The 23018-nt window shown below is 47.7% G+C and overlaps 1 protein-coding gene across 3 annotated transcripts in view; it reads left to right on the top strand.

Annotated features, from left to right (window-relative positions):
* Positions 1-23018, top strand: part of LOC106562384 (adenylate cyclase type 2) — an 81732-nt gene that overhangs the window by 56990 nt on the left and 1724 nt on the right. For 2 of the 3 annotated variants that reach the window (XM_014127240.2, XM_045689296.1), the window contains exons 6-26: positions 235-395; positions 3071-3182; positions 3579-3706; positions 4998-5156; positions 5294-5426; positions 5529-5717; positions 5959-5999; positions 6886-6945; positions 12638-12715; positions 13019-13088; positions 16458-16555; positions 16724-16808; positions 17769-17906; positions 18144-18248; positions 18535-18713; positions 19002-19116; positions 19211-19369; positions 20972-21118; positions 21231-21338; positions 21532-21646; positions 22805-22929. In XM_014127240.2, the coding sequence (XP_013982715.1) occupies positions 235-395; positions 3071-3182; positions 3579-3706; positions 4998-5156; positions 5294-5426; positions 5529-5717; positions 5959-5999; positions 6886-6945; positions 12638-12715; positions 13019-13088; positions 16458-16555; positions 16724-16808; positions 17769-17906; positions 18144-18248; positions 18535-18713; positions 19002-19116; positions 19211-19369; positions 20972-21118; positions 21231-21338; positions 21532-21646; positions 22805-22929 (2505 nt within the window). The remainder of the gene's footprint in view (positions 1-234; positions 396-3070; positions 3183-3578; positions 3707-4997; positions 5157-5293; positions 5427-5528; positions 5718-5958; positions 6000-6885; positions 6946-12637; positions 12716-13018; positions 13089-16457; positions 16556-16723; positions 16809-17768; positions 17907-18143; positions 18249-18534; positions 18714-19001; positions 19117-19210; positions 19370-20971; positions 21119-21230; positions 21339-21531; positions 21647-22804; positions 22930-23018) is intronic. The other variant, XM_014127242.2, reaches the window with a different exon arrangement.

The raw sequence follows: 23018 nt of genomic DNA on the forward strand, positions 1-23018 counted from the left end.
GGCTGTACAACCAGACTGGCAGCACAATGATTATAAAGCTTTTAACAGTAATCTAAGTGAATGGGGCCCTTGTTAGTGGAGTTACCAGATCAGCAAGACACTCTGACAGCTGGTTGATACTCAGATTGGGTTTCTCCCAGATTGGATAGGTTCATGACCCTTTGTCTATCGGACAGTGTGTGTGGTTGGGTGGGTGTGGTGTGTTGATGCTAACGTGTGTGTGTGCGTGCGTAGGAGAACCTGCTGCAGTCTGTGCTGCCGGTCTACATCTCCATGAAGATGAAGCTGGCCATCATGGAGCGTCTGCAAGACTGCAAGGACAAAGAAGAGCAGCAACGACTCGTCAAAGACAACAACTTCCACAGTCTCTACGTCAAGAGACACGAGAACGTCAGGTACAGTACAACAATAGCCTGTCAAGGACTAAGAATATGACTGAGAAACATACAGCATGTTGAAATAACCTGTTATATTCTAAGAAAATTACTAAGAAACGCAGTAGAATCCTATCCTTTGCATGTCACTCATTGCCTGTCAAACTAAGCACGGTTTTCAGTCTACCAAATAACACACATGGAAAATATTTTCCCAACCCAAATGTTCTCTTGAATGAAACTCCGCTTTTGGCTTTAGCCTTTGATTTTCTCTTTCCCTGCCTTTAAATTTTGGCTCTTTTTCTGCTTTTCAACTTTAACACTAGTGTTACACAAGTGTAAACACCCTTATGTCATACTAGGGAACGGCCCAGTACATCACCGGGGCCAAGCTTTCTTCCATCCAGGACTTCTGTACCAGGCGGTGTCAGAGGAAGGCCCTAAAAATTGTCAAAGACTCCAGCCACCCTAGTCATAGACTGTTCTCTCTACAACCGCATGGCAAGTGGTACCGGAGCACCAAGTATAGGTCCAAGAGGCTTCTAAACGGCTTCTACCCCGAAGCCATAAGACTCCTGAACAGCTAATCAAATGGCTACCCAGACTATTTGCATTGCCCCCCCCTCCATGCTGTTGCTACTCTCTGTTATTATCTATGCATAGTCACTTTAATAACTCTACCTACATGTACATATTACCTCAATTACCTCGACACCGGTGCCCCCGCACATTGACTCTGTATATAGTCCCGCTATTGTTATTTACTGCTGCTCTTTAATTATTTGTTATTCTTATGTCCTACTTTTTTTTGTTTTATTTTCTTAAAACTGCATTGTTGGTTAAGGGCTTGTAAGTACGCATTTCACTGTAAGGTCTACACCAGTTGTATTCGGCGCATGTGACAAATTTTGATTTTGAAAGTGTGTTTCCATAGCTAGGGACTTGAGCAGAATCAGTTTCTTTGTGAGAAGGTGTTAAAGTTCACAGTTAGCCATTGTTATGTAAATGAAAGCTGAAAAGTACCAGTGGCCTGGCTTTGGCCCCAAGTAAGAGCAGGTCCGCCGGATCCATGGCCCAGTGAGACCCGGGTGCTGCCCGCAAAGATGGAAACAAAAGTCTGAGCCTTGGGTAAAACACTGGGTTAAATCATATGTTTGCATGTGTGCTTTGAATAGTTAGTATAGTTTGTGTTCTCTAATTGTATTAATTTAATTTCCCCTGATATCCTCTGGCCCCCGAGGACTGGAGTTGCCCATCCCTGCTCTGGGAGGTCTTTTTACACTCACAATGCCCAGTCAGTTCTCATGGAATTTAGCACGACAGTGTTAGCTGAGCATTGACCCAGATGAGGCCTTTTGTTTTATGGGCATTCATTTAGAAAGTGCTGACAGACATTGGCTTTGTAGCCTATCCAGTGAACCTTGGCAGATGGCTCAATAGATTCCCTAAGTTTTAGACTCTGTAATTGCTTACAGACTGTACTGTACCTTCTACCTTCCTGGAGAGAGAGGGAGCCCAATTGTTGCCCAAATTAAGGTCAGCAACACTCTTCGATCTTCTCAGTAGCCTGACAAACTGACATTTGTAACTACCTGGTTGATTTGTTGATAAGTTTAGGCCCGTAATAAATATGATTTCATAGAAAAGGAGGGACATTTAAACTGTCTGATCTGAGAAGGCCTTGTGAAGATCAGACTGTATCATGTGCTGCTGTTGCTCGGCTAGTGCGTGAATCCTCATTTAAGCCCTTTGGTGTTACTGTAAATTATAGCCCAACCACCTCCCCATTTGATCCTTGTAATGACACGAGACATGCTTGTCATTAGACATGTTCTTTCAAAGGAAACACCTGCTTGTTGTCAGTCAGAGTTACTGTGCGGCCATGGTTCTCTGGTCTGCCAGGCGAAGCAATAGGCTAACGTTAGTTACTTTAATGAGGACTGACCTTGGCAGCAGTTAGCCCTCTGAGCCCTGTTAATGAGCCAGTGATTAGGCTGTGGTGGCTGAATGTGTGGTGGCCTGGGTCAGGTGCTCTGTGTGGAGGATAGGGCTCACAACAAGCTAATAGCAGAAAATAGAAAATAGTCAAAATAAAGAAACCCTGGAATGAGTAGGTGTGTACAAACTTCTGACTGGTACTGTATATATATTTCTTTTCATCATATCTTTTGGAGTGGAGGCAACGATGCTGCTAAATGAATATAGGGGAAATACTGCTGTAGTTTATGTCTTAGAGCCAACCCCCTTAGCACGATCTCCCTTCTACTCAGTCTTCACCTCTCCTCTCTAGCCCCCTAGGATTACTGTTCATCCAGGATAGGACCTCCAGCTGTAATAATTTATCCCCACTCCATTTCAACACCCCAAGAGTCAACCGTTATCTGACAATGACACTCTTGTTTAGTGATACAACAACATCAGAGGGATTAATCAGTGTAGCGGCCAGCCTGGCCGTATCCATGCAGACAACAGATTTCTCTACACATCATGCTGCCAGACATCATTATGACACTGATGTCTTGACCCCATATGTCCTGAGTCGGTCGTGATCAGTAAGCATGAATCGCAAGAAAATGCTTGGAAACTGTGTGCAACAGGGAGGGACTATCTAAACTTGTCCAATAATGAATGCTTCTTGTTTTCTTTGCAAACCGTGTGTCTTAATGAACACACCCTTGGCTTTTGTTTTTTTGCAGTATTCTGTATGCTGACATTGTGGGCTTCACCCGATTGGCCAGCGACTGCTCTCCGAAGGAGCTGGTCATCATGCTCAACGAGCTGTTTGGGAAGTTTGACCAGATTGCAAAGGTGAGTTAATAATTTATATGATTTGCACCTTTAGTTAAATTAACACTGACTTTTCAGCTTTTATTTAATATTTAGCTACACTTTTACGTTTATTACGATAAGACGACAGTGTGGTAATGCATAATCCACTTATGTGGCATTAATCAGTACTTGCTTCATCATAATTCAAATAATAATATATTTATTTTATAGAGTGCGTTTCATGACACAGATCATCTCCGATAGTTAAAAACAAGTACATGTAGTTCTTGGGCTGGACACGCATGGATGTGTTGTGTGTTTGGTTCTTCAGGAGAACTTCTGATGCCTTGTTTGTGTTAATGCTAAATCCAGTTGACGTGTCTGCTTCTTGGATGGTCTTCATGGTCTGTGGTATTTTTCTATTTTATTCTTCAGGAGAACGAGTGCATGAGAATCAAGATTTTGGGAGACTGCTACTACTGTGTATCTGGCCTGCCTGTCTCCCTGCCCATGCATGCCAAGAACTGTGTGAAGATGGGTCTGGACATGTGTGAGGCCATCAAGTGAGTTCAGAGGAGCCCCAAGGCCTTCTGGGGGAAAACAATTACTAAAACATGTGATCCTTCTGGTTGGTTCCAGGACTTTAGCAACATGTATTCTCATTAGATTGTGAGATAAATAGTGTATAGTAAATAAACTATGTTAGTCAGGTAGGGAGGGTAGTGTTATTGTATAATGCAAAAGGGGGACTTTCTGGCCTAAGTAGTAGGTGTTGATATGAGTCGTCTGGGTCAATGATGGTTATGAGAGTGAGTTAGTTCTATAATCAGGTGTTCTGGAGGGTCTCTCAAAGGAAGGCTTTATCATGGCTTCTCTCTGCCCTGTTGGACAATCAAATCATATTTAATTTGTTACATGCTTCGTAAACAACAGGTGTAGACTAACAGTGAAATGCTTACTTAAGGGTCCCTTTCCAACAATGCAGAGTTAAAGATAAATGAAATACAAAATAGAAATAGTGACACAATGAATAAATACACAGTCCATAACGATAACGAGTAAAAAAATAACATGGCTATATACAGGAAGTACCAGTACTGAGGCGATGTTCAGGGGTACGAGGTAATAACATGGCTATATACAAGAAGTACCAGCACTGAGGCAATGTGCAGGGGTATGAGGAAATAACATGGCTATATACAGGAAGTACCAGTACTGAGGCGATGTGCAGGGGTACGAGTTAATAACATGGCTATATACAGGAAGTACCAGTACTGAGGCGATGTTCAGGGGTACGAGGTAATAACATGGCTATATACAGGAAGTACCAGTACTGAGGCGATGTACAGGGGTGCGAGGTAATAACATGGCTATATACAGGAAGTACCAGTACTGAGGCGATGTACAGGGGTGCGAGGTAATAACATGGCTATATACAGAAAGTACCAGTACTGAGGCGATGTACAGGGGTGCAAGGTAATAACATGGGTATATACAGAAAGTACCAGTACTGAGGCGATGTACAGGGGTGCGAGGTAATAACATGGCTATATACAGGAAGTACCAGTACTGAGGTGATGTGCAGGGGTACAAGGTAATCGAGGTAGTTATGTACTGTACTTATAGGGAGGGGTAAAGTGACTAGGCAACAGGATAGATAATAGATCATAGCAGCAGCGTATGTGGTGAGTATGTGTGGCGTCAGTATGCATGTGTGCGCATGTTATGACAACAAGGAAATAGTTGATTTGTTCAGCTGGCTCTGATGTCAAAGCAATAAGAAGGAATCCCAGGGAAACCTAAAAAAACACCGACACAATCACACATCTGACAGATTCTGATCCCGCCCCTCAGACAGGTGCGCGAGGCCACAGGTGTGGACATCAACATGAGAGTGGGCGTTCACTCCGGCAACGTGCTCTGCGGTGTGATTGGTCTCCGCAAGTGGCAGTTTGATGTTTGGTCACATGATGTCACCCTGGCCAATTATATGGAGTCTGGAGGCTTACCTGGGTATGTTAGTAGTTGAGTTAACCATGTATGGTAAATCTTTAATCCCAATGGTGGCATTCATTATTAAGTTACTAGTAGTAACCTAGTCCTAGTAAGTCCATTTTACTAATAGTAACCCCCATCTTTGTCTTGATCAGGCGTGTCCACATCACTGAGGCCACCCTGAAGCACCTGAACAAGGCCTATGAGGTGGAGGAGGGCAACGGTGGGCTAAGAGATGCCTACCTGAAGGAGCTCAACATTCAGACATACCTTGTCATCGATCCTCGGGTGAGCTACCTCATTTAATGTATTACCTCCAGAATCCCTGACAAGGGCCTTATCTGTATATGTGAGACTGTACTCCTCGTTAACGTGTGTGTGTGTCATCAGTCTAAGGACCAGGCTCTGAACAGCCGCAGTATGCCCAAGCCGCGTGTGAATGACGGGCTGAAGATGCGGGCGTCAGTGAGAATGACCCGTTACCTGGAGTCCTGGGGCGCCGTCAAACCCTTCGCCCACCTACAGAGCAGAGAGGGGTACACCACAGACACCATGGTCAATGGAAAATTACGGTGCAAGGTGAGTGATGGCTGGAGGGGCAACTGCATTATAACTGATGAAAAGATTACCATGCATACTTCCTCTAAGAGAAATAGTCCACTTTACACATCAAGCATAACAGGTTGAAATGTATTGCTACAAGAATAAGTATTTCCTGTGGAAGACTGTTGCGACTTGATGGCATATTTACATGCTGCTTTACTTCTTGCTGTTTTACGCACGACGTGTCTAACAACAGTTGTTTTAAAAATGTTTCTAGGACATCCCTCTGCGCACAACTCACTCGAAGATCACTGAGAGGTAAGGAAGGCCAAGTCTGAGAACACAGAGAGGATGACAAGAGCCCTGAACTGGCATCATGTCAGAGTGGTGACGTCAGACTCTCCTTACTGGAGTAGTACTCCTGCTATGCATCAGTCTGTTGATACAGTGGGTGTTTATGGTTGTGGAGGTGTATTTAGGAAGCCAGTTCTTTTTTTGGAATTACCAAATGCAAACAACAGATCAGTGACTGTACAGTAAATGTTAAGCAACAGATCAGTGACTGTACAGTAAATGTTAAGCAACAGATCAGTGACTGTACAGTAAATGTTAAGCAACAGATCAGTGACTGTACAGTAAATGTTAAGCAACAGATCAGTGACTGTACAGTAAATGTTAAGCAATTTGGAAGTCCACTTATTGTTACACGTATTGTATATAAAAACACAAACACATTTACTTTTTATAAGGTCATCAAGTTTGGTCGCAAAGGGCTTAGAAGTTGTCTCTTTTTCCCCATTACTGACAAAAGCTGAACCACTTGTGAGTGCAGTAGACAGGACAGGGAAATAAGAAAATTGCCCCGTAAGACCTTTTGTCTCGGCTGTGGTTCTAGTGGACACCGATACTGTGAATGGACACTTAACAGGAACCGGCTATGTTGCTTCCGATGTGGTTGGTGGCCCTTCCTATGTTCTTTCATTTGGTCAGGAACAGTCCCTCCTCATGTCATGTTTAATAAAAACACAATAGTTTCTTTATTCAGTTACAATACAAGCTTTATTAATATTTGATCTATTCTATGGAGACAGACATTTGTTGTTTTAGCACACATGAATCCTCACATACAACACACTACAGTCCCATACAGCGACAACGGTCACCATGTTGAATGTGTCTATCTCTCACTGTTGGTCCCTGACAGCTTTGATGAGTCTGTCGAGGAGCCCTTCTCCTCGCCCGCCCCTCCGCTCAGCACCTATAAGTGAGTGGTGCCAGCCTGGCTCACAACGCAACTGCTCCCTTCTGAGTGGAGGAGGAGAATCTTGATGTTTTACCAGCACCATTAACCTCCAACCCTTCTTTCTGGGTTAACACTTCTCCCTACCCACCCATCCTGCCTAGAGCTGCCTCCCTCTTCTGTATAACAGGGCATCACAGGGATTCCCACGCCTTTACAAAGCAAACAGGGCATAGTAACCACTCCCTAGTGTTTAAAGTGTGTCTTTTTGTTTTCCCACTGGAGTTATGTGCTGTTATAAACACTGTGTGTGTGTGTGTCTCTGTCTGTGTGTGTGTGTGTTTCCTTCCTGGTGAGGCATGGGTACTGCTGGGAGACTACTGTTCAGTCACCAGAGTTCAACTAACACACACAACATCCTGCACATACACACACTATAGAATGAATGACACACACACCCCTTCTCTCTGTTTCCACTAATGCTGAGAATGGCCTAAACCAGTTGCCTCCCTGCACAGCACACTGGGACTGAATAACCTGCATGACCTTGGCTGGTTTACCAGCATCCATCCATTTGTCTGTTTGCGTGTGTCAGTCTGTCTGCGTGTGTCAGTCTGTCTGTCTGTCTGTCTGTCTGTCTGCGTGTGTCAGTCTGTCTGTCTGCGTGTGTCAGTCTGTCTGTCTGCGTGTGTCAGTCTGTCTGTCTGCGTGTGTCAGTCTGTCTGTCTGCGTGTGTCAGTCTGTCTGTCTGCGTGTGTCAGTCTGTCTGTCTGCGTGTGTCAGTCTGTCTGTCTGCGTGTGTCAGTCTGTCTGTCTGCGTGTGTCAGTCTGTCTGTCTGCGTGTGTCAGTCTGTCTGTCTGCGTGTGTCAGTCTGTCTGTCTGCGTGTGTCAGTCTGTCTGTCTGCGTGTGTCAGTCTGTCTGTCTGCGTGTGTCAGTCTGTCTGTCTGCGTGTGTCTGTCTGTCTGTCTGCGTGTGTCAGTCTGTCTGTCTGTCTGTCTGCGTGTGTCAGTCTGTCTGTCTGTCTGTCTGCGTGTGTCAGTCTGTCTGTCTGTCTCTGCGTGTGTCTGTCTGTCTGTCTCTGCGTGTGTCTGTCTGTCTGCGTGTGTCAGTCTGTCTGTCTGCGTGTGTCTGTCTGTCTGTCTGTCTGTCTGTCTGCGTGTGTCTGTCTGTCTGTCTGCGTGTGTCTGTCTGTCTGCGTGTGTCTGTCTGTCTGTCTGTCTGCGTGTGTCTGTCTGTCTGTCTGTCTGCGTGTGTCTGTGTCTGCGTGTGTCTGTCTGCGTGTCGGTCGGCCTGCGTGTGTCTGTCTGCGGTCGGTCGGTCTGCGTGTGTCTGTCTGCGTGTCGGTCGGTCTGCGTGTGTCTGTCTGCGTGTCGGTCGGTCTGCGTGTGTCTGTCTGCGTGTCGGTCGGTCTGCGTGTGTCAGTCTGCGTGTCGGTCGGTCTGCGTGTGTCAGTCTGCGTGTCGGTCGGTCTGTCTGTTTGTCTGCGTGTCGGTCTGTCTGTCTGCGGGTCGGTCTGTCTGTCTGCGGGTCGGTCTGTCTGTCTGCGGGTCGGTCTGTCTGTCTGTCTGCGGGTCGGTCTGTCTGTCTGTCTGCGGGTCGGTCTGTCTGTCTGTCTGCGGGTCGGTCTGGCTGTCTGCGGGTCGGTCGGTCTGGCTGTCGGTCGGTCTGCCGGTCGGTCGGTCGGTCGGTCTGGCTGTCTGCGGGTCGGTCGGTCGGTCTGGCTGTCGGTCGGTCTGTCTGTCTGCGTGTCATTCGGTCGGTCGGTCCGTCTGCGTGTCGGTCCGTCCGTCTGCGGGTCGGTCGGTCCGTCCGTCTGCGGGTCGGTCGGTCCGTCCGTCTGCGGGTCGGTCGGTCCGTCCGTCTGCCGGTCGGTCGGTCCGTCCGTCTGCCGGTCGGTCGGTCCGTCCGTCTGCCGGTCGGTCGGTCCGTCCGTCTGCCGGTCGGTCGGTCCGTCCGTCTGTCGGTCCGTCCGTCTGCCGGTCGGTCGGTCCGTCCGTCTGCCGGTCGGTCGGTCCGTCCGTCTGCCGGTCGGTCGGTCCGTCCGTCTGCCGGTCGGTCGGTCCGTCCGTCTGCATGTCGGTCGGTCCGTCCGTCTGCATGTCGGTCGGTCGGTCCGTCGGTCTGCCGGTCGGTCGGTCCGTCGGTAGTCGGTCGGTCAGTCTGCGGGTCGGTCGGTCAGTTGGTCTGTCTGCATGTCGGTCGGTCTGTCTTGCGTGTCGGTCGGTCTGTCTGCATGTCGGTCTGTCTGCGGGTCGGTCGGTCAGTCAGTTGGTCGGTCAGTCGGTCGGTCTGTCTGCGGGTCGGTCGGTCTGTCTGCGTGTCGGTCGGTCTGTCTGCGTGTCGGTCGGTCTGTCTGCGTGTCGGTCGGTCTGTCTGCGTGTCGGTCGGTCTGTCTGCGTGTCGGTCGGTCTGTCTGCGTGTCGGTCGGTCTGTCTGCGTGTCGGTCGGTCTGTCTGCGTGTCGGTCGGTCTGTCTGCGTGTCGGTCGGTCTGTCTGCGTGTCGGTCGGTCTGTCTGCGTGTCGGTCGGTCTGTCTGCGTGTCGGTCGGTCTGTCTGCGTGTCGGTCGGTCTGTCTGCGTGTCGGTCAGTCTGTCTGCGTGTCGGTCAGTCTGTCTGCGTGTCGGTCAGTCTGTCTGCGTGTCCGTTGGTCGGTCCGTCCATCTGCGTGTCTGTCTGTCCATCTGCGTGTCTGTCTGTCTGTCTGTCTGTCTGCGTGTCGGTCCGTCCGTCTGCGTGTCTGTCTGCATGTCGGTCTGTGTCTGTCTGTCTGTCTGTCTGCGTGTCGGTCAGTCTGTCTGCGGATCAGTCGGTCGGTTTGTCTGCGGGTCAGTCAGTCAGTCGGTCTGTCGGCGGTCTGTCTGCGTGTTGGTCTGTCTGCGTGTCGGTCGGTCTGTCTGCGTGTCGGTCTGTCTGTGTGTCGGTTGGTCTGTCTGTCTGCGGGTTGGTCGGTCAGTCTGCGGGTCGGTCTGTCTGTTTGTTTGTCTGCGTGTCGGTCGGTCCATCTGCGTGTCGGTCTGTCTGCGGGTCGGTCGGTCTGTCTGCGTGTCGGTCAGTCTGTCTGCGTGTCGGTCCGTCTGCGTGTCGGTCAGTCCGTCTGCCTGTCTGTCTGCATGTCCGTCGGTCAGTCCGTCTGCGTGTCTGTCTGCATGTCGGTCGGTCTGTCTGCATGTCCGTCGGTCGGTCTGTCTGCCGGCCGGTCGGTCGGTCTGTCTGCCGGCCGGTCGGTCGGCCTGTCTGTGTGTCGGTCTGGTCGGTCTGCCTGCGGGTCGGTCGGTCTGTCTGCGGGTCAGTCGGTCGGGCTGTCTGCGGGTCAGTCGGTCGGTCTGTCTGCGGGTCAGTCGGTCGGTCTGTCTGCGGGTCAGTCGGTCGGTCTGTCTGCGGGTCAGTCGGTCGGTCTGTCTGCGGGTCAGTCGGTCGGGCTGTCTGCGGGTCAGTCGGTCGGGCTGTCTGCGGGTCAGTCGGTCGGGCTGTCTGCGGGTCAGTCGGTCGGGCTGTCTCGCGGGTCAGTCGGTCGGGCTGTCTGCGGGTCAGTCGGTCGGGCTGTCTGCGGGTCAGTCGGTCGGGCTGTCTGCGGGTCAGTCGGTCGGGCTGTCTGCGGGTCAGTCGGTCGGGCTGTCTGCGGGTCAGTCGGTCGGGCTGTCTGCGGGTCAGTCGGTCGGTCTGTCTGCGGGTCCGTCGGTCGGTAGGTCTGTCTGTGTGTTGGTCTGTCTGCGGGTCGGTCTGTCTGCGGGTCAGTCGGTCGGTCTGTCTACGGGTCAGTCGGTCGGTCTGTCTACGGGTCAGTCGGTCAGTCTGTCGGCGGTCTGTCTGCGTGTTGGTCTGTCTGCGTGTCCGTCCGTCGGTCGGTCTGTCTGCGTGTCCGTTGGTCGGTTCGTCTGCGTGTCGGTCAGGCCGTCTGCATGTCGGTCTGGTTGTTCTGTCTGCGGGTCGGTCGGTCAGTCAGTCAGTCGGTCGGTCTATCTGCGTGTCGGTCTATCTGCGTGTCGGTCTATCTGCGTGTCGGTCTATCTGCGTGTCGGTCTATCTGCGTGTCGGTCTATCTGCGTGTCGGTCTATCTGCGTGTCGGTCTGTCTGCGGGTCGGTCTGTCTGCGGGTCGGTCTGTCTGCGGGTCGGTCTGTCTGCGGGTCGGTCGGTCGGTCTGTCTGCGGGTCGGTCGGTCGGTCTGTCTGCGGGTCGGTCGGTCGGTCTGTCTGCGGGTCGGTCGGTCTGTCTGTCTGCGGGTCGGTCGGTCTGTCTGTCTGTCTGCGGGTCGGTCTGTCTGCGGGTCGGTCGGTCGGTCGGTCTGTCTGCATGTCGGTCGGTCGCTCTGTCTGCGCGTCGGTCAGTCTGCGTGTCGGTCTGTCTGTCTGCGTGTCGGTCGGCCTGCACGTCGGTCGGTCTGCCTGTCGGTCTGCACGTCGGTCGGTCTGCATGTCGGTCAATCTGTCTGTCTGCGAGTCGGTCTGTCTGTCTGTCTGCCTGCCTGCCTGTGTCTCTGTCGGTCTGTCTGCGTGTCTGTCTGCGTGTCTGTCTGTCGGTCTGTCTGTCTGTCTGTCTGTCTCTGTCTGTCTGTCTGTCTGCGTGTTGATCTGTCTGTCTCTGTCCATGTGTCTGTCTGTGTGTGGGTATGTCTGTCTGTCTCTCTTGTCAGTCGGCCTCTGTCTGTCTCTCTGTGTCAGTCGGCCTCTGTGTCAGTCGGCCTCTGTGTCAGTCGGCCTCTGTGTCTTCTCTGTGTCAGTCGGTCTCTGTCAGTCGGTCTCTGTCAGTCGGTCTCTGTGTCAGTCGGCCTCTGTGTCTTCTCTGTGTCAGTCGGTCTCTGTCGGTCGGTCTCTGTCGGTCGGTCTCTGTCGGTCGGTCTCTGTCGGTCGGTCTCTGTCGGTCGGTCTCTGTCGGTCGGTCTCTGTCGGTCGGTCTGTGTCGGTCGGTCTCTGTCGGTCGGTCTGTGTCGGTCGGTCTCTGTCTGTGTCAGTCGGTCTCTGTCTGTGTCAGTCGGTCTCTGTCGGTCCCTGTGTCTGTCGGTCTCTGTCGGTCCCTGTGTCTGTCGGTCTCTGTCGGTCCCTGTGTCTGTCGGTCTCTGTCGGTCCCTGTGTCTGTCGGTCTCTGTCGGTCCCTGTGTCTGTCGGTCTCTGTCGGTCCCTGTGTCTGTCGGTCTCTGTCGGTCCCTGTGTCTGTCGGTCTCTGTCGGTCCCTGTGTCTGTCGGTCTCTGTCGGTCCCTGTGTCTGTCGGTCTCTGTCGGTCCCTGTGTCTGTCGGTCTCTGTCGGTCCCTGTGTCTGTCGGTCTCTGTCGGTCCCTGTGTCTGTCGGTCCCTGTGTCTGTCGGTCCCTGTGTCTGTCGGTCCCTGTGTCTGTCGGTCCCTGTGTCTGTCGGTCCCTGTGTCTGTCGGTCCCTGTGTCTGTCGGTCCCTGTGTCTGTCGGTCCCTGTGTCTGTCGGTCCCTGTGTCTCTCTCTGTCTCTCTCTGTCTCTCTCTGTCTCTCTCTGTCTCTCTCTGTCTCTCTCTGTCTCTCTCTGTCTCTCTCTGTCTCTCTCTGTCAGTCTCTGTCTCTCTCTGTCAGTCTCTGTCTGTCTGTGTCTTGTCTGTTTGTCTGTGTCAGTCTGTCTCTGTCGGTCTCTGTCTGGTCTGTCTGTGTCAGTCGGTCCCTGTGTCTCTGTGTCAGTTGGTCTCTGTGTCTGTCTGTCTCTGTCTGTGTGTCTGCTAGTCTACCTCTTCCTTATTGTCTGAGTGTTTTACAGGAACAAGTCCCAGAAGAGCAAGTTTGATGAGGAGCTGCACAATGAGATGACCACCACAATCGATGAGCTCAGCAGCAAGTGAGTCTCAATAGTCAGTAAATAGTCAAAAGACATTCTGAGAATAGTCACTAGGTAGGACCACAAGCTTCAGCCTAAACTCAGAGTTAAGGGTCTAATGTTATCTAATCTTCCTAGCCACCAACATATCCCTTGAGAAAAGTATTATTTAGCCAATTGTGAATAATATTGACAAAGACGAGTCAAAGTTATCTGAAAATGTATTTTACATATTGAGTTGTAAAATAGAGAGCTCGCTCTCACACACACCCACTCACTCTTTCACACACTCTTCCTCACGCTCTCTCCCCGTGTGACCTCCAGCCAGTGGGTGAAGTCTGAGGAGATTAGCAGTCTGGCTCTGTGGTTCCCTAAGAAAGAGCTGGAGAAACAGGTGAGTGTTTGTCTCAGAGCTGTCTAGATACTGTTGAGAGGAGCATTGCTATCCTAGTATACACCTAGGTACATCTCCACAATGAAAATCTCTAGAACCTTATAGATACAATATAAAGACATATCAGTTGTCTCTGGAATGACTACATGTAACTACCAATTGACAGACTCTTTGGTCTCTATACACTGTGGAAAGGAGCCTTACTATCCTAATATACAACAGGTACATCTGTACAGTGGCAATGTCAAGAGCCTTTATGTAAGATGCAGTATAAAGAAAAACATTCGTACTTGAAATTTTAGTTCCTAACCCTTACAACATGTTAAATGTTATATCAGAATCTATTTATTTGGTTCAATCTCTTGATATCTCTGATTAGCCTACAAAGACCACACATGTTCTTACAGTGCTTTTGGCAAGTATTCAGACCCCTTCCCTGTTTCTGCATTTTGTTACGTTACAGCCTTATTCTAAAATGTATACTTTTTTTCCCTCATCAATCTACACACAATACTCCATAATGACAAAGCGAAAACAGGTTTTTAGAAATTCTAGCACATTTATTACACATTTTTTACGTAAGTATTCAGACGTTTTTCTATGAGACTTATAATTGAGCTCACGTGCATTCTGTTTCCTTTGATCATCTTTGAGATGTTTCTACAAATGATTGTAATCCACCTGTGGTAAATTCAATTAATCCCACAGTTGACAGTGCATGTTAGAGCAAAAACCAAGCTATGAGGTTGAAGGAATTGTCCGTAGAGCTCCGAGACAGGATTGTGTCGAGGCACAGATCTGGGGAAGGGTACCAAAACAATTCTGCAACATTGAAGGTCCCCAAGAACACAGTGGCCTCCATCATTCTTAAAACCTGTCTGGGCTAGGTGGGACGTTAGCATCCCACTCTATTCAACAGCCAGTGGAAGAGCGTGGCGCGAAATACAAAAACCTCAGAAATGCAATAATTTCAATATTTCAAACATACGACTATTTTACACCATTTGAAAGATAAGACTCTCGTTAATCTAACCACATTGTCCGATTTCAAAAAGGCTTTACAGCGAAAGCAAAACATTAGATTATGTTAGGAGAGTACATAGACACAAATGACCACACAGCCATTTTTCAAGCAAGCATATATGTCACAAAACCCAAAACACAGCTAAATGCAGCACTAACCTTTGATGATCTTCATCAGATGACACTCCTAGGACATTGTTATACAATACATGTATGTTTTGTTCAATCAAGTTCATATTTATATCCAAAAACAGCTTTTTACATTGGCGTGTGATGTTCAGAACATGCATTCCCAGCAAAAACTTCCGGTGAATTTACAAAATTACTCATGATAAATGTTGACAAAATACATAACAATTATTTTAAGAATTATAGATACAGAACTCCTTTATGCAATCGCTATGTCAGATTTTAAAATAGCTTTTCGGCGAAAGCACATTTTGCAATATTTTGAGTACATGGCTCAGCCATCACGGCTAGCTAATTTGACACCCGCCAAGTTCGGAGCACACTAAACTCAGAATTAGTATTAGAAAAATTGTATTACCTTTGCTGTTCTTCGTCAGAATGCACTCACAGGACTGCTACTTCCACAACAAATGTTGTTTTTGTTCCAAATAATCCATAGTTATGTGCAAATATCTCCGTTTTGTTCGTGCGTTCAGGTCACTATCCAAAAGGTAACGCGCGAGCGCATTTTGAGATAATATTGTTCAAAATGTTCCATTACCGTACTTAGAAGCATGTCAAACGCTGTTTAAAATCAATTTTTATGGTATTTTTCTCGTAAAATAGCGATAATATTCCAACCGGACAATAGTGTATTCATTCAAAGGACAAAAGAAAAAATGGCGAGGTCTCGTGAACGCGCATTTCCAATCTCTTAGTCACCAGGCAGTCCACTGACAAACTGTGCTCCTATACTCTGCCCAGAGACAGGAGACGCCTCAATCTGCTTTCTGAACGCTTTAGAGAGCCAATGGAAGCCTTAGAAAGTGTCATGTAACCCCACAGATCCTGTAGTTTCGATAGAGAAGCAAAAGGAGAACTACAAATTTGCAGACAGGCCAGTTCCTGCTTGGAATTTTCTCAGGTTTTTGCCTGCCATATGAGTTCTGTTATACTCACAGACACCATTCAAACAGTTTTAGAAACGTCAGAGTGTTTTCTATCCAAATCTACTAATAATATGCATATTCTCATTTCTGGGCAAGAGTAGTAACCAGTTTAAATCGGGTACGTTTTTTATCCGGCCGTGAAAATACTACCCCCTAGCCCAGACAGGTTAAATGGAAGAAGTTTGTAACCACCAAGACTCTTCCTAGAGCTGGCCGCCTGGCCAAACTGACCAATCGGGGGAGAAGGGTCTTGGGAGGTGACCAAGAACCCGATGGTCCCTCTGACAGAGCTCTAGAGTTCCTCTGTGGAGATGGGAGATCCTTCCAGAAGGACAACCATCTCTGCCGCACTCCACCAATCAGGCCATTACGGTAGAGTGGCCAGACAGAAGCCACTCGTCAATAAAAGGCACATGACAGCCCGCTTGGATGACACATGACAGCCCGTCACATCTGGAGGAAACTTGGCACCATCCCTACGATGAAGCATGGTGGTGGCAGCATCATGCTGTAGAGATGTTTTTCAGCGGCAGGGACTGCGAGACTAGTCAGGATCGAGGGAAAGATGAACGGAGCAAAGTACAGAGAGACCCTTGATGAACCTGCTCCAGAGCGCTCAGGACCTCAGACTGCGGCGAAGGTTCACCTTCCAACAGGACAACGACCCTAAGCACACAGCCAAGACAATGTAGGAGTGGCTTCGGGACAAGTCTCTGAATGTCCTTGAGTGGCCCAGGCAGAGCACGGACTTGAACCCGATCAAACATCTCTGGAGAGACCTGAAAATAGCTGTGCAGAGACGCTCCCCATCCAACCTGACAGAGCTTGAGAGGATCTGCAAAGAAGAATGGGAGGAACTCCCCAAATACAGGTGTGCCAAGCTTGTAGCTTCATACCCAAGAAGACTCGAGGCTGTAATCGCTGCCAAAGGTGCTTCAACAAAGTACTGAGTATAAGGTCTGAGTACTTATGTAAAAATGGTTTTATTTTATTTTTAATAAAATTGCAAACATTTCTAAAAACCTGTTTTTGCTTTGTCATTATGGGGTATTGTGTGTAGATTGATAAAGAAATATTTTTTTAATCAATTTTAGAATAAAGCTGTAACGTAACAAAATGTGGGAAAAGTCAAGGGGTCTGAATACTTTCCAAATGCACTATACATACTGTAAATACTGTGTTCTTGGTATTTGTGAGGTTCAAACATGACTTCTTCTTTCCTCCCCAGTACCGAGCCATTGATCTGCCCATGTTCAAGCACTACATCGGCTGTGCCACCTTCATCTTCTTCTGCATCTTTGTGGTTCAGATGTTTGTGACAAAAGAGTGAGTGATTTTCCCTTGTGGCTATAAGAAACATATTTCTCAACCGCTATTGCCAGGTACGGTAGTAATAATACTTTTCCTCTTAAACCATGGAACAATAATGGCATGACAACCAATATTTGAACTTTTGGTATTCAGTGTTGGATCTTTTCCCTTCCCGTCCCTCAGTTCCAAAATGTTGGGAATGTCGTTTGGAGTGCTGGCCTGTGTCCTCCTGTTGACCCTGGGCATCTGTTTCGCAGGTCACCTGCAGGTCAGTGGGACTTTTAGGCTGAGGTCACAACAAGCCTTATTTCTGGACAGGACAAGGCTTAGTTGACTGTGTGTGGGTGTGGGGTACGTGTGTGTGTGTGTGTGTGTGTGTGTGTGTGTGTGTGTGTGTGTGTGTGTGTGTGTGTGTGTGTGTGTACTGTGTGTATTTCTTACTGTGACAGTGGAAACACGCTTTCTGCCTAGGTTGCATAAGCTATTCCATTTATCCCCGGGAAGCTGTGCGTTGCTGTTATTTGGCCATTAACAGCTGGTGCATACCATCTCAATGCCATGGTGCAGACAGACAGGCAGTGTAGTTATTACATTCACTCGTCAGAGATACACCGAGTGTACAAAAGATTAGGAACACCTTCCTTGTTCCATACCCCATTCAAAGGAACTTAAATCTTTTGTCTTGCCCATTCACCCTCGGAATGACACACATACACAATCCATGTCTCAATTGTCTCAATGCTTAAAAAACCTTCTTTAACCAGGTCTCTTCCCCTTCATCTACACTAATTTAAAGTGGATTTAACAGGAGACATCAATAAGGGATCATTGCTTTCACTTGGTCAGTCTATTTCATGGAAAAAGCAGGTGTTCCTCATTTTTTTGTACACTCAGTGTATTATCCTGTCTTTCTGAAAATAGACTGAACATTCAGTGCTGCTGTGTTACATTTACATTTACGTCATTTAGCAGACGCTCTTATCCAGCGCGTCTTAGTAAGTCACACATTGTCTCAACATGGATGATGTCATCGATGTCACATGCTCGCTTATCTTAATGCTCGCTTATACCCCCCCACTTATACACACTCACCTGTCCCCGTCTTCCCATCCTATCCACCTCTTCTCTTCCATGCATTTCACCCCCCCACACTCATGCCTTCCCCTCTCCCCCTCCTATCCACTCCTCCTCTCCCATGGCTGGATGCCTCGCTCCTCCCACCCCTCAGCGGTTGTTTCCGGAGAAGTTGTCGTCCTGCCAATGGCTGCCTGCTGTGTCCGAGGCAGTGGTCAAGAGGCCGTGTGTGCGCCTCCCTTTGGTCACTATCACCACTGCGGTCATCATCATCCTAGCAGTCTTCAACCTGGTAAGTTAACGCAACAACTCACTATCTCACAGCTCACTGATTAAACATAGAACAGAATGCCTTCACGTGTACATGCAATTACATAAACTTTTAATAGCAACAAGAGCATTAGCTTCTTATTGTAAGAAGAACATCAAGTCATCAAAAGACATGCCAGTAACACATGCTTTACAGCCTTTTTGTTTTCGGTCAGACCCACTTAGCGGTTAACTATCAATCAAATCTTGTTCCCTCTAGTGCTTCATCCAGACGAAGTCACCGTGTGAAATCAATGGTAACCCTGATCTGATTCGATCTGACAACTCCAGTGAGCAACATCCAGACAGCCTGTTCTACCTGCCGGTGAGTGATGCCTACAATATCCCTCACTAACAGGTCTTCCATAGCTCAGTTGATAGAGCACGGCCCGCTTGCAACACACAGTTATGAAATTATACTTTCAATTTCAGTGTTTTTATTGTTGTTTGCAAATATACACTCAGCCATTTCACATAAAAATAATAAATTCCAAATAACAAACATTGAAATTAAGAACTGGCACTTTTCATTGATGGTTTTCATCGTCTCCCCACTCCTTCTCTTTCTCTCTCGCTCTATTTGTCTCTCCATCTCTCTATTTCTCTCTCAGTACTCTGTGTTCAGCTGTATCCTGGCTCTCATAGCTTGTGGAGTGTTCCTGAGGGTGAGCTTTGAGCTCAAAGTGGTCTTCCTCATCCTGGCCTCCACAGCCTACTACATCATCATACTCAAGGCTGGTCTCTTCAGCTGCTATGGACGCATGCTTTACAACCAACTCAGTGAAAACAGGTACTATATCATGTGTTGTGTACCAGGCCTGGGGTAGATTATTTTTCAATTCAGGAAGTGATTCAGGAAGAAATAAAAGATGTGTATATATAATTAAGTCATTTCTGAAAATTGCGCATTTGTTTTCTTTGAAGGTTGTTTCAATTCATGAATTGAATTTCAATCCACTTACTGAATTGACCCCAAACCTGTTCTGTACTGTGCATAAAACACCTGGTACTATATCCAGCCTGGTTTATACTGAGCTTTACTTTAGATTACCTCTAATCCCTGAGCTCTGTGTTCCAGAACTGAGGACTCTGGGACCATCCTGAGAGCATTGGGGCTGGTCAAACACCCTGAGTGGATGAGCTGCATATACATCACCTTGTTCCTGGTCACCATGCTCATCATCTCACAACAGGTCAGGACATGTTCCTTTCTCTTCTTTGTTGGCCCTCTCTTCACCGTCCCCTTTCCTTTTACTACTAAATGACCACATCACTTCTGTCCTGTAGAATGAGTCATGCTTCCGCCAGGACTTCCTTCTGAAGAACAAGAACCGTACGGAGCAGGATGAGATTGAGACCAGGGAGAACCTGAATCGCCTGCTCCTGGAGAACGTGCTGCCGGCCCATGTGGCTGCGCTGTTTGTCGGGGAGAATAAAAAGAACGAGGTGGGATTCCTCACAAACACTTTACTTACTGAGAAGTACAAGGTAGGAGTCCAGGATGAATGACTGGTAGTCGACTGAGTCCAACTCATCCTCCCCTCCTCCTCCTATCTGCACTGGGGTCCCATCTCCACTGGCCTGCACTCACTAAAGCTTAGTGGGAAACACTTAGTCATGGAATCTTTTGGATTTACCCGTAAATGATTTCTTACGATTTCCAGTAGTGTGGTTAAGGGATGGAACCCCCAGGGTAAGGACGGTCCCACTTCTATGGATCATTGTACCGTATATCAGTGCCTGCCTGACTCCACCTACCAACCCACAGCTCCATGAATCAGCCCCTTCATCGGAATTGTGATTTGTGATGTCATCTTTGTGTCAGCATGGTAGAGACAGAGCCACTGCATTCTTACAGCAACGTCCTCAACTCCTACTGCCCCTACTCACAGCCACTCTCAAATAGTTCACATCAACGTCCTCAACTCCTGCTGCCCCTACTCACAGCCACTCTCAAATAGTTCACATCAACGTCCTCAACTCCTGCTGCCCCTACTCACAGCCACTCTCAAATAGTTCACATGATACAGACATAAACACACTAGACAAACCACTGATAAGCAGAGTCACTTAATCAAAATGCTGTAATTAAAGTTAAAAGAAATTCACAATGTTTATTCTAAACAAGATGGACAATACTCTGTAATATCTTTTTGTCTTACTTCATAAGATATGACAAACTTGCAGAAATTCAGATCTTGGCCTACTTTTACCTCTACTGCTGAAGGCCATGGACATCCCCTCCTCTATGATGTCTCCCTCAATCTGACTCTCCACAGCCTAGTCACAGGGTTATGTGTTACCTCTAAATCACCATGGACACTGACACATTTTGACTAAGGTATTAAAGTCAGTGACGGAGAAATAATTCAGCCTTTGTATAAATCTGGTTGAACTATTTATTCTTGACATGTTTTTCTGGAAGCACAAACACAACATACAGGCTATTTGTGTTTTGACATGTAGGTTACAGCCTGGGAAGTACTGTACTGAAGCTGCTTCCGCTGTTAAAGATGAGTGCTCATCAGCTTAGCTTGAACAATGCATAAACCTGACAATACTAATCCCAATGGATGGCACAGTGTCAACAGTGTCAAATCAAATAAACAACACAACAAAAAGCATGAGGGGGAAAAAAATGAGTATAAATATGCTTTGAGGTTTTCCTCAGAGATTTGACATCTAGGAGCAGAAGCATGGGACTTCGATGGTCTCCCTCTCTCCCAGAGAATGGGTTTTAGAGGCCCTGTTTAACATGGGCTCCTCTTGTACAGCCTAATCACTGGCCATTTCCTTGCCAGACCTCAACACAGTGAAAACAGTTAGGAACGTCTGGCACTGGAGGGACTGTTGTGGTGTCTGTCCCTCTCATCATTCTGAATTGGCTTTCTCTCAAAGATGTGGCTCTGTGCTCTAATGTCTCCTAATATTTCTTGTGTGAACCTGAAACTTCCCTATATCTCTGTTGTGAAGTGTATGTCTATGTTCTTCTGCTTAGTGTTACTACATGGCATTGCCTCTTAAGTTGTACCCCTCCTTCCTCCTCAGGATCTGTACTACAAGTCATATGACTGTGTGTGCGTGATGTTCGCCTCGGTACCGGACTTCAAAGAGTTCTACACGGAGTGTGACATCAACAAGGAAGGTCTGGAGTGTCTGAGGCTCCTCAATGAGATCATAGCAGATTTTGATGAGGTCAGAGAACTGCTGGCAGCCATCAATTAACTAAAATGACACGTGTCCCAGTAATAGAAATAAGTAAACAGCTAACCCTGGCTCACACATCTACTTGTTTACCCACACACAGCTGCTGTCCAAGCCCAAGTTCAGTGGAGTTGAGAAGATCAAGACCATCGGAAGCACTTATATGGCGGCCGCAGGGCTGAGTGGCACCCCAGGACAGGAGAATAACCAGGTAGCTACTAACTATTTGACCCAAGTCATGTGGAAGGGGAGGGGTTACACAGCATGCAACTGTGCATACCTTTGATTTTCTATACTGTAGAACTTTACCATAAAACTTGGTTAACAACGCAGTATAGATAAAGTTGTGTATGTCAGTAGTAGTGTCCCCTGTGTGGACTTTATGATGAACTGTGTTGTTTCAGGATCGAGATAGGCAGCAGGCACAGATGGGGAACATGGTAGAGTTTGCCATTGCCCTCATTGGCAAGCTGGACGGCATCAACAGACACTCCTTCAACAGTTTTAGGCTGCGTGTGGGTGAGTAAAGCTTGGGCACTGGCCTGGGCATATATGAACTATATACATTAACTACCCATTACGTCTGCAATGTCTGGTTCTATCCATCTTTATTCGGGTTTCATTGGTTGTTATTCTAGTGCTAAGAGTTTTTCCTGAACACCTGCACCTGACCTGGTCAGGAGAAATTGGGAGCTCTAGTTATAGAACAAAACACACCTGGCCATCTAATCACGTAGGAGGACATTCTTTCCAACTGTCCACAATAGCTAACATTGACTCTCCATAATACCGCTGGTCTCCCTGTGTACTGTTGTGACATAGTTCTCAGACAACTTATTCTGAGCAGATCCCCCAGGCTTTAGGAAAACATTTAGAATACTCGAGAGATAAAAGCACACATTAGGGTTTTAATACATGAACACAAAAAGCTGGCATGAAATACAATTTAAAAAAATCAAAGGACTGGTGCGTCAAAGGATTTTTTCACATCTGTGTCCCAAGAAAAATCAAAATGACAAATGAAGTCCACATAATTCTCCCTGGAAGATTTTTCAAATTAAAAGGCAGAGATTCCAACATGAACAAATGGTCTGGCTGAACAACTGGCAGCAGTGGCAGGCAGCATAGCGGTTAAGAGCGTTGGGCCAGAAACCAAAAGGTCGCTGCTTCGACTTCCCGAGCTGACTAAGGGAAACATCTGTCGATGTGCCGTTGAGGTACCCCAATTGCTCCTGTAAGTCGCTCTGGATAAAAGCTTCTGCTAAATGACTAAAAGGGAAATGTAAAATGGTTTTGACTCACTGTGGTTGGCTCGGCCAGACAAGCTGATGGTAGTTGTTAGACCCTGTTAGTGAAAATATTTATTTCCACTTGTTTTCTGTGTCATCAGTTAGAGCGCTGGGCCAGTAACCGAAAGGTTGCTGGATCGAATCCCTGAGCTGACAAGGTAGAAATCTGCCCCTGAGCAAGGCAGTTAGCCCACTGTTCCCTGGGTGCCCAAGACGTGGATGTCGATTAAGGCAGCCCCCCCGCACCTCTCTGATTGAGGGGTTGGGTTAAATGCAGAAGACCCATTTCAGTTGTACAACTGACTAGGTATCCCCCTTCCCCTACAGTATTTGACTGGTTTATTCACAGCAGGTATCTTATGTGTCACGGTCTGCCTGCTTTTCACAGGCATTAACCATGGGCCTGTCATTGCTGGGGTGATTGGAGCCAGAAAACCTCAGTATGACATCTGGGGCAACACTGTGAACGTGGCCAGTAGGATGGAGAGCACTGGAGAGCTGGGCAAGATTCAGGTTCAGTACAACAACCTAGTCTTGTCAGTCATACAGTATTGTCCTTGCTAGTCTGGCTGGAGAGATTAACTATAACCACACAAAAACTA

Source organism: Salmo salar, chromosome ssa11 (genome assembly GCF_905237065.1).
Source record: "Salmo salar chromosome ssa11, Ssal_v3.1, whole genome shotgun sequence".
NCBI lineage: Eukaryota > Metazoa > Chordata > Actinopteri > Salmoniformes > Salmonidae > Salmo > Salmo salar.